We start from the raw sequence: 16,547 nt of genomic DNA on the forward strand, positions 1-16,547 counted from the left end.
AATCCTCATGTTACAGTCATAACCAAGAATGCAATGACATCATTATTAGGTGATAATACATGTGGTTTTAGGTGATAATTTACATGTAATGCTTTTGGAAATGGACATAACAACTGCCAAGAACATCATTATTGTAAGAGTGTTTTAGGTCCCTCCACTTTTTCTATGGCTGAATATCAATGCTAGGAACCTGCTCTCCATGTCAAGGTCGCGAACTCCCATAAACACTTGAAAGCACGGTGATTAGTTCTTAACTAATAAACTTATAACATTGATTCAAGGATCTAGAAGAAATATAGCAGCTATTAGTCTATTATCTCTGTCAGCATGTATACCACTAGCAGCTTGCTTTTGTACTGAGGTGCCGTTTACAAATACGCGCACCTTGTGAGGCATTAAATTTGATGTACTAGAGGAGTTATTCTGCTTTAGTGATAAGTCCTGTAATCTAGGAGTGCTGTAAGAATCACAGACATGGGATGACACGTGGACCCAAAGACAGGCTTATTTGGGTGGCATTGTTATATAAGCCACAAGCTGTAGATGGATGAACTGGACTGAAATAATATGTCATTTTCCTTTCTCGTCCAATTCTTCTACATCCATGTGTTTCTTCTTCGTGATCCTTCTGGCTCTCTCATATCTTATGTTCCTGCCCTAAACCTCGTTTTGTTCCTGTACTTTAGCACATCTCTTGTGATATTAAACTATTTGAAAGGAATGGTCTCTTGTGGCTCGTGAAGGTTTTGACAGTTCAACAAGCCATTACTGCAATGAAAGAAACAATAGATAAGGCATTATGGCAGGGATCATAAGAAGCCACCGGCTAGGCCAGTATTACAGAATACAGATTCTAAACTATGGTTGACTAAAAAAATTTGACCCCTGGGGTAAGACCTCCCCTGATGTATTGACGGAAAGGTAGAAGATTCTCTTCCGTAGGGTCAAGAAAAGGCCATGAACCCTGGCAGGACGTGCCACTAACGTGTAGCGCCCCGTGGCCCTCGCCCGTCGCCGGCAAGAACGTGAGATGCGCAACGGTAGACAAAAGAAGGATTTTCGCGACGAGGACGCCGCCGGGCAAACCCCCGAGCTTGGCGTGGACGTGTTGTCTGAATCGATCTGTTCTCCCGAGATCGGGTTTCGCTTATTACAGAACGGCCTCTGGCCCAGAGTGCGCCTTCCGGCTTACAGAGACGTAAACGTAAACAACAACCAAAATACGCCTTCGCTGATACGGTGGCCTCCTGTAACTCTTCAAGCTATTGCCGCCGTGACACCTCCCCCTCCTTGAGAACCAGCGTGTCCCCATGCTGTCGCATCTGGGAAACTGCTCTTCACGACAGTGTAATCTTGCCAGGTAGTGACGTCGCTGGGCAATCCTGTCCAGTTGAGTCTCACTTGGAGCACGGCAGCGTTGCCTTTCTTCACCAGGCGGCGCTCCACAATCTCATTGGGAACTGCAGCAGCTGCCTGCAAGTCAGTAGTGACTGGAAGCTTATCAAATACTGGAGCATAGTTTGCAGTGAATGGTTTCAGCTGGGAGATGTGGAAAACATTGTGAATGTGAGATCCAGGAGGTAGTTGCAATTTGTATGCTACTGATCCCACTTTCTCCAGAATCTGATATGGTCCAAAATACTTGAAAGACAATTTGGGGTATGGACGATTTGCAACTGAGGACTGTGTATATGGTTGCAGCTTCAACAGCACCATGTCACCAACCTCAAAAGTATAGTCTGTTCTCTTCCTGTCAGCATACTGCTTCATTCTGTTTTGAGCTCGAGCCATATGATGCTTGAGAGCTGCTAGATGGAGTTCTCTGTTGGTGATCACCAATCGGACATCTTCAGGTGTGTCATCGGTTAGAACAGGAACAGCACCCAAATTTGCCTCACAGCCATACAGAGCTTTATATGGAGAACAACCAATGGATGAATGGTGTGAAGAGTTGTACCAGAGTTCAGCCAAAGGAAGCCAGTCCTTCCAGGTAGTTGGAGCATCTTGTAAAGAACACCGCAGGTACATTTCCAAGCACTGGTTAACTCTTTCAGTCTGCCCATCTGACTGTGGATGATATGATGTTGTCAGGTTGAGGTCAATTTTGTATGCATTGAACAGTGTCTTCCAGAATTTGCTGACAAAAATGGTATCTCTATCAGAGACCACAGAATTAGGCAGTCCATGAAGCTTGATGATGTTATCCAGGAACAGCTGTGCTATAGTGGTTGCAGTGTATGGGTGTCTCACTGGTATGAAGTGAGCATATTTGGTTAATCTGTCTACCACAACTAATATAGCACTGAAGCCTTTGGATTTGGGAAGTCCTTCAATGAAGTCCATGGATAGATCTTTCTAGATGTCCTTTGGTATTGGTAGTGGATTGAGCAGTCCCATTGGGTGAGTGTTGCTATGCTTTGCTTGTTGGCAGATGTTGCATTGCTTGATGTAATTCTCCACATCCACTTTCATACCTTTCCATGCAAAGAATTGCTTCAGCTTTTGATATGTCACAGCAATTCCAGAGTGACCTCCAATAGCACTGGAGTGACTGAATGATATCAATCTTGTTTGTAGTGCAGAGTTTTGGCCAATCCAGATTTTCCCTTTGAACCATATGAGCCCTTTTTCCAAGGAAAAGCCTTGATCATTTGGGCTGGACAGAGCTAACTGTTGCAGTAGTTGCTGAGCTTGTGTGTCAGTTGCATAGGAATTCAACACTTCTTGGACCCAAGCAGGTTGTACTACTGAGACTGCTTGGAGAGTAAACAGATGGGCCACTTGGGACAGAGCATCAGCAGCTATATTTTCCTTGCCTTTGCGGTATACAATTTTGAAGTTGAGACCCATAAGCCTTGCCATTGCTTTTTTTTGCATTTCAGAGTGGAGATTTTGCTCATTTAAGTATGCCAGAGACTTGTGGTCAGTGAGAATGGTGAACTCGTTCCTTTGAAGATATTGTCTCCATTTCTCTACTGCCATAATGAGTGCTAGGAACTCTTTCTCATAGATGGAAATGTGCTTGTTCCTGCCAGCAAGTGCTTTGCTCAGGTAGGCTACTGGTCGACCATGTTGCATTAGGAAGCCCACACCATCTTGACAAGCATCTGTCTCGATGACTGTAAGACATAATCTGCTGCCCCCTTTCTCTCTTCTTCCTGTCCAGGACAGAGACATGGTAGTGGATCAGATCATCTCATGGCTGGTCAAGTCTCTAGTCCTGTAGAGTATAAGGCAATAGGCCATACTTGTACTAGTAGAAGTACACCAGCAGTATGGCTGGTACTAGTGTAGTTGTTGGCTGATTTCAGCCTTGTACCCTGGGTGTATGTAGTTGGTAGAGCTGTACCTTAGAAGGTACATGTATTGGTGTATATAAACCAGCCCAATGCAATGGAACCAGCAGCAAGTTCATTGCCACTCATTCAGTTCCAGTTTCAGTTCAAGTCTGAAACTGTGTGTGTGCTGTGTGCGTGTGCAGTAGTAGCTCAGGGCTTTTCTTCTACCTTGGAGCAGGGGAGAGGGAGAGGGGAGGAGAGCAGGTGCTGCTCACCTCGGTGCAGGGTTGCTGTGCCAACAAGTGGTATCAAAGCCGTACAAGCCGTAGCTAGGTCCCCTGACCAGCAATGGCAGAGAGTGCGGGCCGGAATGGTGGCGGGGAAGGTAGTGAGCGACAGCTCCAGCCGGCGCCACCGCAGGTTGAGGTGCGCGTGGTGAAGGAGTTCGGTGGCAGCGGCTCCTGGCCCATGCTCACCCGCACCAACTACGGTGAGTGGGCGACGCAGATGAAGTGGAAGCTGCGCGCGCGGAAGTGGTGGCGGGCAATAGAGGAGGATGATCGCACCGAGGACGCCCAGGTGGGAGTCATGGAGGCGCTCATGGCCTTGACGCCGACGGAGTACCACGAGGCGCTGGGAGCCAAGGACACCGCGAAGCAGGCCTGGGAGATGCTGGAGTCGCTGCGTGTTGGCTCGGATCGAGCCAAGCGGGCCAGGATCCAGCAGCTCCGCAGGGAGCTCAACGACATCAAGTTCAAGCCCGGAGAGTCGGTGGAGGAGTATACCCTTCGTCTTCAATCTCTGGCCACGCAACTGGCCACCTACGGGAAGAAGGTGGACGACGAGGACCTCGTCACCAAGCTGCTGTGCACCGTCCCGGCCAAGTATTCGCAGCTTGCCATGTCCATTGAGACGATGTTGGACATCTCCACATTGTCTCTGGAGGACGTGGCTGGGCGGCTGCGAGTTGCAGAGAGCCGCATCACGCCGGCGCCGGAGAAGGAGAAGGCCAAGCTACTCCTGACGGAAGAGGAGTGGACCGCGCGCATGAAGGACAAGCGCCGGACCGGGGAAGGCTCCACCAGCCGCGGCGGTGATGGCGCCAAGGGGCGCGGGAAGCCGCCGGCGGACAAGAAGAAGGGGAAGAAGAAGTTCTCTGACCCGAACGCCTGCCGCAAGTGCGGCAAGGTTGGGCACTGGGCGCGGGAGTGCCCAGAGCGCAAGGAGAAGAAGGATGAGGCGCACCTGGCTCAGGACGACAGCGACGGCGATCACGCACTCCTGATGGGGGTGTACTGCGCGAAGCAGAGTGGCAGAGAAGAAGTGTTGGAGGCGGAGCAGAGCCCTGCGCCGCTGGCCATCCATCACTTTGATGAGCCGCGAGCGCAGGTCCATCTTGGAGTCGCCGGAGATGAGTCCGAGCAACGGTGGTACCTGGATTCCGGCGCGAGCAATCACATGACCGGCTGCCGCGCCGCTTTCTCCGAGCTGGACGAGAAGCATGCTGGGAGCGTCCGGTTCGGGGACGGCTCTCGGGTGGAGATCCGCGGACGAGGGACGGTGCTGTTCAGGTGCAAGAACGGGGAACACCGAGCGCTCTCGGAGGTCTACTACATCCCCGAACTCCGGTCGAGCATCGTCAGCTTGGGGCAGCTGGACGAGCATGGCGCGGAGGTGCTTATCCGCGGCGGCGTGCTCCGGATCAGGGACCAGGACGGTCGACTCCTGGCGATGGTAAAGCGATCACGCAACCGACTTTACCTCCTTGATTTGAAGATCGAACAACCGGTGTGCCTAGCAGCAGCGTGCACGGAGAAGCCATGGTTGTGGCACGGCCGGTTCGGCCATCTCAACTTCGATGCGCTGGGCCGGCTCGGGAAGATGGTGGACGGCCTACCGGAGATCAGGCACGCGGGCGAGCTCTGCGACAGCTGTCTGGCGGGGAAGCAGAGGCGGCTGCCGTTCCCCAAGGCAGCCAAGCGTCGCGCAGAGGAGCTGCTCAAGCTGGTCCATGGGGACCTCTGCGGTCCAATCACGCCGGCGACCCACGGCGGGCGGAGGTACTTCCTCCTGTTCGTAGACGATTGCAGCCGCTACATGTGGCTGCAGCTTCTAACGAGCAAGGCCGAGGCAGCGGACGCCATCAAGCGCTTTAAAGCGCGGGTGGAGGTGGAGTCCGGGAAGAAGCTGAAGGTGCTGAGGACAGACCGCGGCGGCGAGTTCACGGCGATAGAGTTCGCCACCTACTGCGCCGAGGAGGGGATGGGGCGCCATCTCACTGCGCCCTACTCTCCTCAGCAGAACGGCGTGGTGGAACGCCGGAACCAGACCATCGTTGGGATGGCGCGTTCGATGATGAAGGCGAAGAAGATGCCGGGAGCATTCTAGGGCGAGGCGGTGAGCACGGCCGTCTTCATCCTCAATCGGGCTCCCACCAAGGCGCTGAAAGGACAGACACCATTCGAGGCATGGCATGGGCGCAAGCCTAATGTCTCGTTCATGCGCACATTCGGCTGCATTGGCCATGTGCGCACCACCAAGCCAGGGCTTCACAAGCTGGAAGATAGGAGCACCAAGGCAGTGTTCCTTGGCTACGAGGATGGGTCCAAGGCCTACAGGCTCTACGATCCGGCTGGCGGGAAGGTGATGGTGTCCCGAGATGTCATCTTCGATGAAGCGGCTGCCTGGAGGTGGGAGGAGGAGACCGAGTTGGGGGAAGCATCAGAAGGCGGTAGCATCAACGACTCCTTCGACGTCGAACACCTGGTGATTCAAGGCCATGGCGCAGCGGCTGAGCAGTCACCAGAGCCTACAGCCGGGAGAGGTGTCGAGTCACCGGTTGCAGCAGAAGAGCCACCCAGTCCAAGCAGGACTGGGCACCTGGATATGCCCGGGCCGGCCTGGGAGGAGTTCCCTGGCTCACCCGAGCAGAGGACACCAGCTGCGGCCACTGTGGAGTACGCCTCGCCACCCTCCAACGTCTCAGATTTCGTGGATGCCTTCCATGAAGGGGAGGAGGTGCGGTTCCGGCGGGTGGACAACGTGGTCGGAGAGGCAGCCGTGCCAGGACTGGCCGATCGGTTGCTCGACGACGGTGCCCACACTCTGCTCTTGATGAGCGCAGAGGAGCCGGGCACGTTTGCAGCTGCGGAGCGCGATGGAGCATGGCGGCGTGCGATGCTCGAGGAGATGAAGTCCATTGAGGACAACCGCACCTGGGAGCTTGTCGATCCGCCGGCGGGATGTCGACCGATCGGGCTCAAATGGGTGTACAAGGTCAAGCGCGACGAGCGGGGCGCCATCGTGAAGCACAAGGCACGGCTCGTCGCCCGCGGATTCGTGCAGAGAGAAGGAGTTGACTTCGAGGAGGTCTTCGCACCAGTGGCGCGCATGGAGTCGGTGCGGCTCCTGCTAGCGCTCGCGGCGGCCAAGGACTGGTAGGTCCACCACCTCGACGTCAAGTCTGCCTTCCTCAATGGCGACTTGGCGGAGGTGGTCTTCGTCAAGCAACCGCCAGGATTCGTGCAGGCGGGGCAGGAGCAGAAAGTGTTGCGGCTTCGGAAGGCGCTGTATGGACTGCGTCAAGCTCCGCGCGCCTGGAATGCCAAGCTCGACGCCACCATGACGGAGCTTGGATTCACACGATGCGCCAGCGAGCATGCTCTGTACACCCGACGACGGGGGAAGGAGCACCTCATCGTCGGGGTGTACGTCGATGATTTGATCATCACCGGCGCGCGGGCGAGCGACATCGCTCGGTTCAAGGAGGAGATGGCCAGCCAGTTCAAGATGAGTGATCTTGGATCGCTATCTTACTACCTCGGGATTGAGGTGAGGCAGGGGGCGGACTCCATCAAGCTTGGCCAGCGGGCGTACGCGCTCAAGCTACTGGAAAGGGCAGGCATGGTAGGCTGCAAGCCAGTGGCTACACCGATGGAGGAGCGCGTGAAGCTCTCCAAACAGAGCACGGCGGAGAAGGTGGATGCCACCTTGTACCGGAGCATCGTCGGTGGTTTGAGGTGGCTCACGCATACCCGGCCGGACATTGCGTTCGCCGTCGGCTATGTGAGCCGCTTCATGGAGGATCCGCGTGAAGATCACTGGGCGGCAGTGAAGCGCTTGCTGCGGTACGTCCAGGGGTCAGCGGAGATGGGGCTCATCTTCCCCAAGCGCGGTGGGCTTCGGCTGTCTGTCTTCAGCGAGGCGCCACCCAGGACAGGGGAAGCAGAGCTGGTGGCTTACAGTGATGCGGACATGGCCGGGGACGTGGATGGACGGAGGAGCACCTCTGGGGTGCTTGTGTTCCTCGGGACTGCGCCGGTTGCCTGGCAATCACTGAAGCAGAAAATGGTGGCTCTGTCCACTTGTGAAGCGGAGTATGTCGCGGCAGCGACGGCAGCATGCCAGGTGGTGTGGCTCCGGCGGTTGCTGAGTGAGCTCACAGGAAGTAAAGCTCAGGCACCGGCACTGAAGATGGACAATCAGCCGGCCATAGCATTGGCAAAGAACCCAGTTCTCCACGACCGAAGCAAACACATTGATGTGAAGTTTCACTTTCTTCGTGATTGCGTCGATGGAGGGCAGCTGATCATCGAGTTCGTCGAAACTGGTCGACAACTCGCTGACATCCTCACCAAGTCACTCGGGAAGCTTCGGTTTCAGGAACTGAGGAAGATGATTGGCATGGTGGAAGTCAAATGAGGGCAGCAAAGATTAGGGGAAGATTGTAAGACATAATCTGCTGCCCCCTTTCTCTCTTCTTCCTGTCCAGGACAGAGACATGGTAGTGGATCAGATCATCTCATGGCTGGTCAAGTCTCTAGTCCTGTAGAGTATAAGGCAATAGGCCATACTTGTACTAGTAGAAGTACACCAGCAGTATGGCTGGTACTAGTGTAGTTGTTGGCTGATTTCAGCCTTGTACCCTGGGTGTATGTAGTTGGTAGAGCTGTACCTTAGAAGGTACATGTATTGGTGTATATAAACCAGCCCAATGCAATGGAACCAGCAGCAAGTTCATTGCCACTCATTCAGTTCCAGTTTCAGTTTTCAAGTCTGAAACTGTGTGTGTGCTGTGTGCGTGTGCAGTAGTAGCTCAGGGCTTTTCTTCTACCTTGGAGCAGGGGAGAGGGAGAGGGGAGGAGAGCAGGTGCTGCTCACCTCGGTGCAGGGTTGCTGTGCCAACAATGACAAAAGGCTCTTGGAAGTTGGGCAAGGCTAACACAGGTATTTGTGTCATTGTTTTCTTTACTTTGTCAAATGCTAGTTGTGCTTCAGGGGACCACTAGAAGGCCTTTTTGCTGAGCAAAGTGTTGAGAGGTTGAGTGAGTAAGCCATACCCTTTTATGAATCTCCTGTAGTATCCAGTTAGTCCTAAGAAACCTCTTAATTCTGTGACAGATGTTGGAACTGGCCAGTTTTGCATATCTTGAATCTTTCTAGGATCAGTAGAGACCCATATGATATGGCCCAAGTAAGAGATGCTTTGTTGAGCAAATGAACATTTAGATTCTTTCAGGTATAATTGGTTCTGCCTGAGAAGCTCAAAAACCTCCTGTAAATGTACCAGGTGGTCATCCAGGGTAGGGCTGTAGATCAGGATGCCATCTAAAAATACCAGGACACATTTCCTCAGGTAAGGTTGCAGGATGTGGTTCATGAGGCACTGAAATGTAGCTGGAGCATTTGTTAACCCAAATGGCATGACCTTGTACTGGTAATGGCCCTGATGGGTTTTGAAAGTTGTTTTATACTCATCTGCAGGGTCCATTCGCACCTGATGATAGCCAGATTTCATATCCAACTTGGTGAAGTATTTGGTACCAGCCAGCTCATCAAGAATTTCTTCAATGATTGGCATTGGAAATCTGTTCTTGATAGTTAGAGCATTGAGCTTTCTGTAATCCAGACAAAGTCTCCAGGTACCATCCTTCTTTTTCACTAGCAATACTGGGGATGCAAAGGGGCTTTTGCTGTGTGTAATGAATCCAGATTGCAGTAATTCCTGCACTTGCTGCTCAATTTCAGTTTTATGATGAGGAGAGTAGTGATATGGTTTGCTATTGACAGGGACAGAACCAGGGTATAATGGGATAGCATGGTCATGGGTTCTGTGAGGTGGCAGCATAGTAGGTGTTTGAAAAATGTCCTTGTATTGCAAGAGGAGGTGTTGAATCTGCTCAGGTACTGTTGCTGTTTTGTCCATGTGATGATGTTGTTCAACCAGGACAAAGGCCCACACCTCATTGCCTTTAGCCATTTTGTGAGCTTTAGTAGCTGAGATTGTGTTCACCTCCCTGATTGGAGTATGTAGTCCTTTCAGAGTGATTGATTTTCCATCTTCTATGAAAGTCATTGTTTTCTGATCCCAGTCAAAAGTCATATGTGGATGTGCTTCAAGCCAGTCATACCCCAAAATTGCATCATAAGGTTGCATATCCAACACTATCATGTTACTTGTCATAGTATGCCCTTGACAGTACCATTTCATGTTTGCTGCCATACTGTTTGTAGTGATAGTGTTGCCATTGGCTAACTTAACTCTTTTAGGTTGAGTTGGGCTTACTGGTAAGTCTGTCATATCTGCAAACTGCTTGCTGACAAAGCTATGGGAGCTTCCACTATCCAGTAGGACCAACATCACCTTGTCTTTTACTTTCGCTTTGAATTTTAGGCAGGCAAGGTTGTCCTTTGTGGTGATGGCATTGAGGGAAAGCTGACAGAATTGTTCATTAAGCTCATCTTCTGTGGCCAGTGCATTGAGGATTTCATCAGGTAGCTCTTTGTCCATATCAAGATCATTGACAGCCAGGACATTTGCTTGGGCCTTGTTTCTGACCTTGCAGACAGCCATGTGTCCAGGAACAAACTTTTCCCCACAACTGAAACAGAGACTATTAGCTTTTCTGTAGTCTCTGAGTTGTCAGTCCTTCCATGAAATGGTTGGTTGTAGGCCTGTCTTTGGGTCATGTTTTTGCTGGTGGAACTGTTTGTAGTTTCCTGCAGGTTTGTGTTTGCTCTTTGCTCTTTCTGCTTGTTGTTGCTGAATTTTAGCTAATGCAGCAGCTTTGATGACAGAAGGTGGCATTTGAGATTCTACCATCACTCTAATGTCATCTTTCAGTCCTCTTATGTATTGCTTTGTGAAAAACATCTCATCAAAGCCAACATGATGTATGCTGACTCCATACTGAAAGCTCTGGAACTGAGTGGTGTATTCTTCTACTGTTGCAGTCTGTCTGAGGTCAAGCAATTGGTCCATGTAAGCATTGTAGTCCTCTGAGCCAAACTGTTTCTCCACCTCATAACAAAAATGAGTCCAGCTTTTGAAGGAATTGTTCTGTTTGAATGCCTGATACCATTTTCCTGCATTTCCTTTCAAGTGTACCTTGGCTGCTGTGACCCACATCCCTTCTGGGATATTGTACATGTCAAAGAAGTCCTTGCAGTTATCTAGCCAAACCTTTGGATCATCTCCATAGAAATCATGAAAATCCATCTTGGGCATAATGCTCTTAGGCAGTCTCTGCTCAGTATGTGTTCCCTGATTGTTGTATTCTTGTTTACTGGACCCAGAAGCCTGATGATCAGTTTTGAGTATCTTGGCAGGTTTATGCTGTGTTGGCTTGTGTTGCTCTGGAAAGGGGTTTTCAAAACTCTGTTCTTTTCCAAAGAGTATAGAATCCACATCATCCTCATCAAATACAGGTTCAGTATCAAATGTTGGGTGACCTGCATCAATAGGTTGTTTCTCTGGTTTCCCCAGGTTGCTCTCGCAATGGCAATTGCATTGGCTTCCACAGTATGGGCAATTTTATGCTGTTCTTCCGTGTAGGAGTCCATAGCCTGATCTCTGAGGTCCATCTGCGCCTTCATTTGGCTCTGTGTGTTACTGAGGCCATCAATGCGAGTGAATAAAGCATCCAAGCTTCTCTCCAGTTTCTCCCAGCGATTGTTTTCTTCTTCCCGGCTACGAGTCATGATGCCGAGGAGGAGGCTGGTTTGTGGAGAGGGCTCACACTGCTTGCCGCGCTTCGGAGCCAGTTGTGTTGCAGAAAGGTTCAGCCTTGGCCTCCCCTGTTGGTTCTGCACACAATATCACCGCCGTCTAGGAACGATGCAGCCGTCTCGGGATTTTACGCCAGGACGGCTCTGCGCAAGCGCAAGAACAGCCTGACAACCTGAACGCTGGACGTTCCGCCGCCGTACGCCACCGCACACTTGATCAATCGGCGAATACTCGGAATTTTACACGCGAACAAGTGCCGCGCAACCCTAATCTGCGATTAATCGGTGCTAGATGAAGGAAAATGGAGTGAATTTGGTGTACTCACTCGGGTTCTCGCCGCCGAACCCGGTTGTCGATGCCGAACCCCAGTCGAACACTTCGTGGGCGCCGCCGCCTCGGTCGCCTGGTGCTCGGTGTAGCGCGTCGCAGCGAGGTTGCTGGGCGCGGTCGTGAGGATCCGCGTCGAGCTTGAGTGTGGTGGTGGTGGTGGTGGCTGCAGGTTTTATCCCTGCCGCCTCCGGTAGCTCGCGTCAGCTCCGAGCGATGGAGCTCGTCGCCGCTGCCGAGGATAGATCGGGCTCTGATGCCACTGTAGCGCCCCGTGGCCCTCGCCCGTCGCCGGCGAGAACGTGAGATGCGCAACGGTAGACAAAAGAAGGATTTTCGCGACGAGGACGCCGCCGGGCAAACCCCCGAGCTTGGCATGGACGTGTTGTCTGAATCGATCTGTTCTCCCGAGATCGGGTTTCGCTTATTACAGAACGGCCTCTGGCCTAGAGTGCGCCTTCCGGCTTATAGAGACGTAAACGTAAACAACAACCAAAATACGCCTTCGCTGATACGGTGGCCTCCTGTAACTCTTCAAGCTATTGCCGCCGTGACATAACGGCGATGACGCGCTTGCAGCCGCTTATCACTGCGACCATTAATAGCACAAGGAGTGGCTTTTTTTTGTGAGAATGGGGAGTTGAACTCCCAAACTGTAGGTTGCACTTCTGCTTCCCTGCCACTGCGCTAGGTGCACATTCTCAACTATGGTTGACTCAGAGAAACACATGATGGCCATATGTGAATTTGTCAAGGTAGAGTGGTAGATAAATCTCAAATTAGTGAATGCTATGTTCTGGTTCAAACTGGCAATGTCATAATACCTCATTTTAGCGTTAAAGTATCATCCTTTCTGATTATACAAGCGCTCTCTGTATTCTTAGTTCCTCAGCAAAGTGGCTTACATTGGCGCCACTCCAACAACTTGTTTGAAAGTTTATGCATGACTTGCTTTTTTCTTAATATTCTTTTTTTTTACTTCACAAGGTCCACAGGCTTGATAGGGATTGCAGTGGCGTCCTAGTTCTGGGAAGAACTCAACTTAGCACTTCCATTATGCATGCTATATTTCGTGAGAAAACTGCTGATGCTTTAGGTGATGTAAGTTATTAAAATAATATTACTCTGGTTTGCACCATTTTTTGTATTCTTATTCAACTGTAAGGTTATTATCTTCTATTTATCTTGACAATATTGTCCATTATGTCAAGGGTACTCAACAAGTACTGCAAAGAAAATATGTTGCACTTGTTATTGGAAGACCTAGGCATCCCAAGGGTTTATTGTCAGCTCCACTTGCAAAGGTTTGTATGGATATTGTTACCTTGTCCTTGCTAGTTTTATCTTTTCTTAAGTATAGGACAGAAAAATGTGCACAGTTCAGTGACAATGGAATAACCTGAAATTATCTTGAACAACAATCTCAAACTAGTAGTATTTCTATATCTGAAAGTTATTTGATACTCTACAGGTACTCAATGGCAAGTTCTCCATTTTTTCTTGTTTGTAGTGGTGACGAGAGACTATATTGTTAGAGTATGGGTAATGCAGGCCCATGTGGCTAGGCCCATGAGGCCCATGTATTCCTAACTATATGGCCACCCTGGTTAGGGTTGGCCTAAGTAATGAATGACAGTTCTCTAATATGGTATCAGACTAGGGTTTCTCTTCCCTGCTCTCTCCTCTCCAGGCGCCGTTGCCACTGGCCGTCGCGCCGCCGCCGGCAGCTATGGCCGGCCTGCCACCTCCTCCTCTCTCTTACTTCCATCACTTCCCCTCCCTCCCTACCTCGACTTGGGCGCAGATTATGGCCGCTCCCAGACCAGGACCCGCCAGCGCCGCCGCTTCCCTGCCCGCGGGCGCCGCCGTCGCCCTGGCCGCGGGCGGGCCCGCCGCGGACGCACCGGTGGGTGCTGCGCTAGGAGCCGGCACTGCCGACGCTGGGGGCCGAGGACGGCGTTCTCTAGGGCGCGCTCGTCGGGGATCCGGCCGCCGCCGCCTCCTACGCCCGCGCCGCCGCCGCGGCTGGCCTCGGGATGCCCTTGGCGGCGCCCACTCTCCCTCCTCCTGCGCCTTCTCTGCCCGCAGGGGCGCCTCCTGCACTGGAGCTGGGCAGGAGGCACTTGGCTACGCCCGATATGCCTGGAGGGGCGCCTCCTGCACCTGCACTGGCAGTGGGCGTGCGCGGCTCGCTCCTGGCCGCGGCTGCTCTGCCCAGGGAGGGCGCGGGCACAAGCGATATGTTCCAGGCAGCGGCCGCTTGGCCCGGTGCTGCCTTCCCTGCTCCGCCCCCGCCCACGTCCCGCTCCGCCGTCGCTGCCGCCCTCGTCGTAGCCCGGGCTGCTGCTGCGGAGGGCATGGCCCGCGTGCGTGAGGACGCCATCGCCTAGGAGCGCGAACGTGATGCGGTTGATGCCTTTGCTCGCCAGATCGCCGACGCGGAGCAGCTCCTCGGCCTACCTGCCTCGCCCGACGTTGGGGCCACGTCCTCGGGATCGGCCGGTCCCCGCGTGTCTCACACCGTGGTCCTCTGGCACGACCCGGCCGACCCGCTCGTGACCCAGCTTCACTACCCGGCTGGAGGGGTCCAGAACATCCGGCTCCTGGTCCCGGTCGTCCTCGAGCCGGAGTCGCCTTCCTACGCCCGGTGGCGGGACCTGGTCCTCCTCACCCTCCGCCGCTACGCCCTCGACGACCACGTCCTCCTCGACACCGTGGGCGTGGCGCAGACCGCCTCGTGGCTGCGCCTCGACAGCATCGTTCTCTCCTGGATCCTGGAGACGATCTCCCTGGACCTCCACGACCTCGTCCGCAACACTCCGACCGCTTGCGGGGCCTAGCTGGCGCTCGAGGGCTAGTTTCTGGGCAATGCTGAGGCCCGGGCTCTGCGTCTCGATGCGAGCTTCCGGACGTTCGTCCAGGGCGACCTCTCCGTTAGCGAGTTCTGCCGCAAGATGAAGGGCATGGCAGACTCCCTCGACGATCTGGGTTGGCTCGTGGAGGACCGTATCCTGGTCCTCAACTTCCTCAGCGGCCTCAGCGCTCGCTACGCTCACCTCCGGACGTGGATCACTCGTCAGTGGCCTTTCCCCACCTTCCTGCAGATCCGTGACGACCTTGTCATGGAGGAGCTCCAGCAGGGAGTTCATGCCCCCTCGACCTCCACGCCAGGGTCCTCGTCCTCCTCGATCGCCCTCGCCGCTACTCCACCCCGTTCGACCGCTCCGCCATAGTCGTCGCTCCTTGGTCCTCTCCCTACCGGGCTGAGCGGGGGTGGGGGGGCCGTGGCGGCCACCGTCGCCGCGGCGGAGGCCGTGGTGCTGGTCGTGGGGGCACCACAGCGCCGACACCTCCACAGGGTGCACCCTGGCCATCCTACAACAACCCATGGTCAGGGCACATCTCCATGTGGCCGTTCCAGGCTTTCGGTGGCGAGCCTCGCCCGCCGGCGGCCATGCTCGCAGGTGCTCCCCCGAGGTTCCCCTCCGCGACCCCGTGGGCGGCCCCGTTCCCCGCGTCCCCGTGGGCTACTCCACCCGTGGCCTTGGCCGGGCCTGCCGACTGGGACCAGGCGGCCTTGGCCCACTCCTTCAGCACTATGGCTCTAACACCACCAGTTGGGCCGGAGTGGGTTGCCGACTCTGGGGCTACTTACCACACCACTCCTAACCCCGGTATACTTTCTTCTGTCCACCCTCCATCTTTCTCTCTTCCTTCGTCCATCATGGTCGCAAATGGGTCTTCTCTTCCTGTCATATCTGTGGGTGCCGTCGGCTCCCATGGTTCCTTTCTTCTTCCTAACGTTCTTGTTGCTCCTTCTATGGTTCACAACCTTCTTACAATTCGTCGTTTTACAGCTGACAATTCTTGTTCTGTGGAGTTTGACTCTTCTGGTCTTACTGTGAAGGATTTGGCTTCCCGGCGTCCTCTGCTGCGCTGTGACGGCACGGGGCCCCTTTACACTCTTTGCTTTCCGACGTCTGCCTCGCCTCCTTCGCCAGTTTTGTCAGCTGCTTTCGCCATCACTACTTCTACTACTTGGCGCCGGCGTCTCGGCCATCCTGGACGTGATGCCCTGATGCAGCTTAGTTGTAGTTCCGATATTCGTTGTACTCGGGCTCACGATGAGCATTTGTGTCATGCGTGCCAACTGGGCCGTCATATTCGTCTTCCTTTTCATAGTTCTTCTCATGCGGCCCACATTTTTGACCTTGTACATTGTGACTTATGGACATCTCCTATCATTAGTATTTCTGGATACAAGTACTATCTTGTGGTGGTGGATGATTATTCACATTATTCCTGGACTTTTCCTTTACGTGCGAAGTCTGATGCTTTCCCCGCGCTCGTCTACTTTTTCGCTTGGGTGTCCACACAGTTCGGCCTCACCGTCAAGGCCGTCCAGTGTGACAATGGTCGGGAGTTTGATAACTCCACCTCCCGCGCCTTCTTTCTCTGTCACGGTGTCCAGTTGCGCATATCTTGTCCATATACCTCCTCTCAAAACGACAAGGCTGATCGCATGATTCGCACCACCAACGACACCGTGCGCACTCTCGTGCTTGAGGCCTCGCTTTCTGCTCGCTTCTGGGCCGAGAGCTTGCACACCTCCACTTACCTCCTTAACCGCCTTCCTTTCGCTGCCTGCCTGGCTCCCACGCCACACCACGCTCTATTCGGTACCCCTCCTCGCTACGATCACCTTCGAGTCTTTGGGTGTGCGTGTTACCCGAACACCACCGCCACCGCTCCTCACAAGCTAGCTCCCCGTTCGACTCTCTGTGTCTTCCTTGGATACTCCCTGAATCACAAGGGGTACCGATGCTACGACCTTACCTCTTGTCAAGTCCTCATCTCTCCATGTGGTGTTCGATGAGTCTGTCTTCCCCTTTTCCACCACCACCACCACTCCCGCTTCCACCTCAGAGCTTGAC

At 53.4% G+C, this 16,547-nt stretch overlaps 1 protein-coding gene across 1 annotated transcript in view; it reads left to right on the plus strand.

Annotated features, from left to right (window-relative positions):
- The window catches only part of LOC8062586 (RNA pseudouridine synthase 4, mitochondrial), a 33,171-nt gene that overhangs the window by 9,266 nt on the left and 7,358 nt on the right, over window positions 1-16,547 (plus strand). Inside the window, exons 6-7 of the mRNA XM_021454386.1 lie at window positions 12,601-12,714; window positions 12,825-12,917. Coding sequence (XP_021310061.1) covers window positions 12,601-12,714; window positions 12,825-12,917 — 207 coding nt within the window. The remainder of the gene's footprint in view (window positions 1-12,600; window positions 12,715-12,824; window positions 12,918-16,547) is intronic.

This window comes from Sorghum bicolor, chromosome 2, assembly GCF_000003195.3.
Source record: "Sorghum bicolor cultivar BTx623 chromosome 2, Sorghum_bicolor_NCBIv3, whole genome shotgun sequence".
Classification (NCBI taxonomy): domain Eukaryota; kingdom Viridiplantae; phylum Streptophyta; class Magnoliopsida; order Poales; family Poaceae; genus Sorghum; species Sorghum bicolor.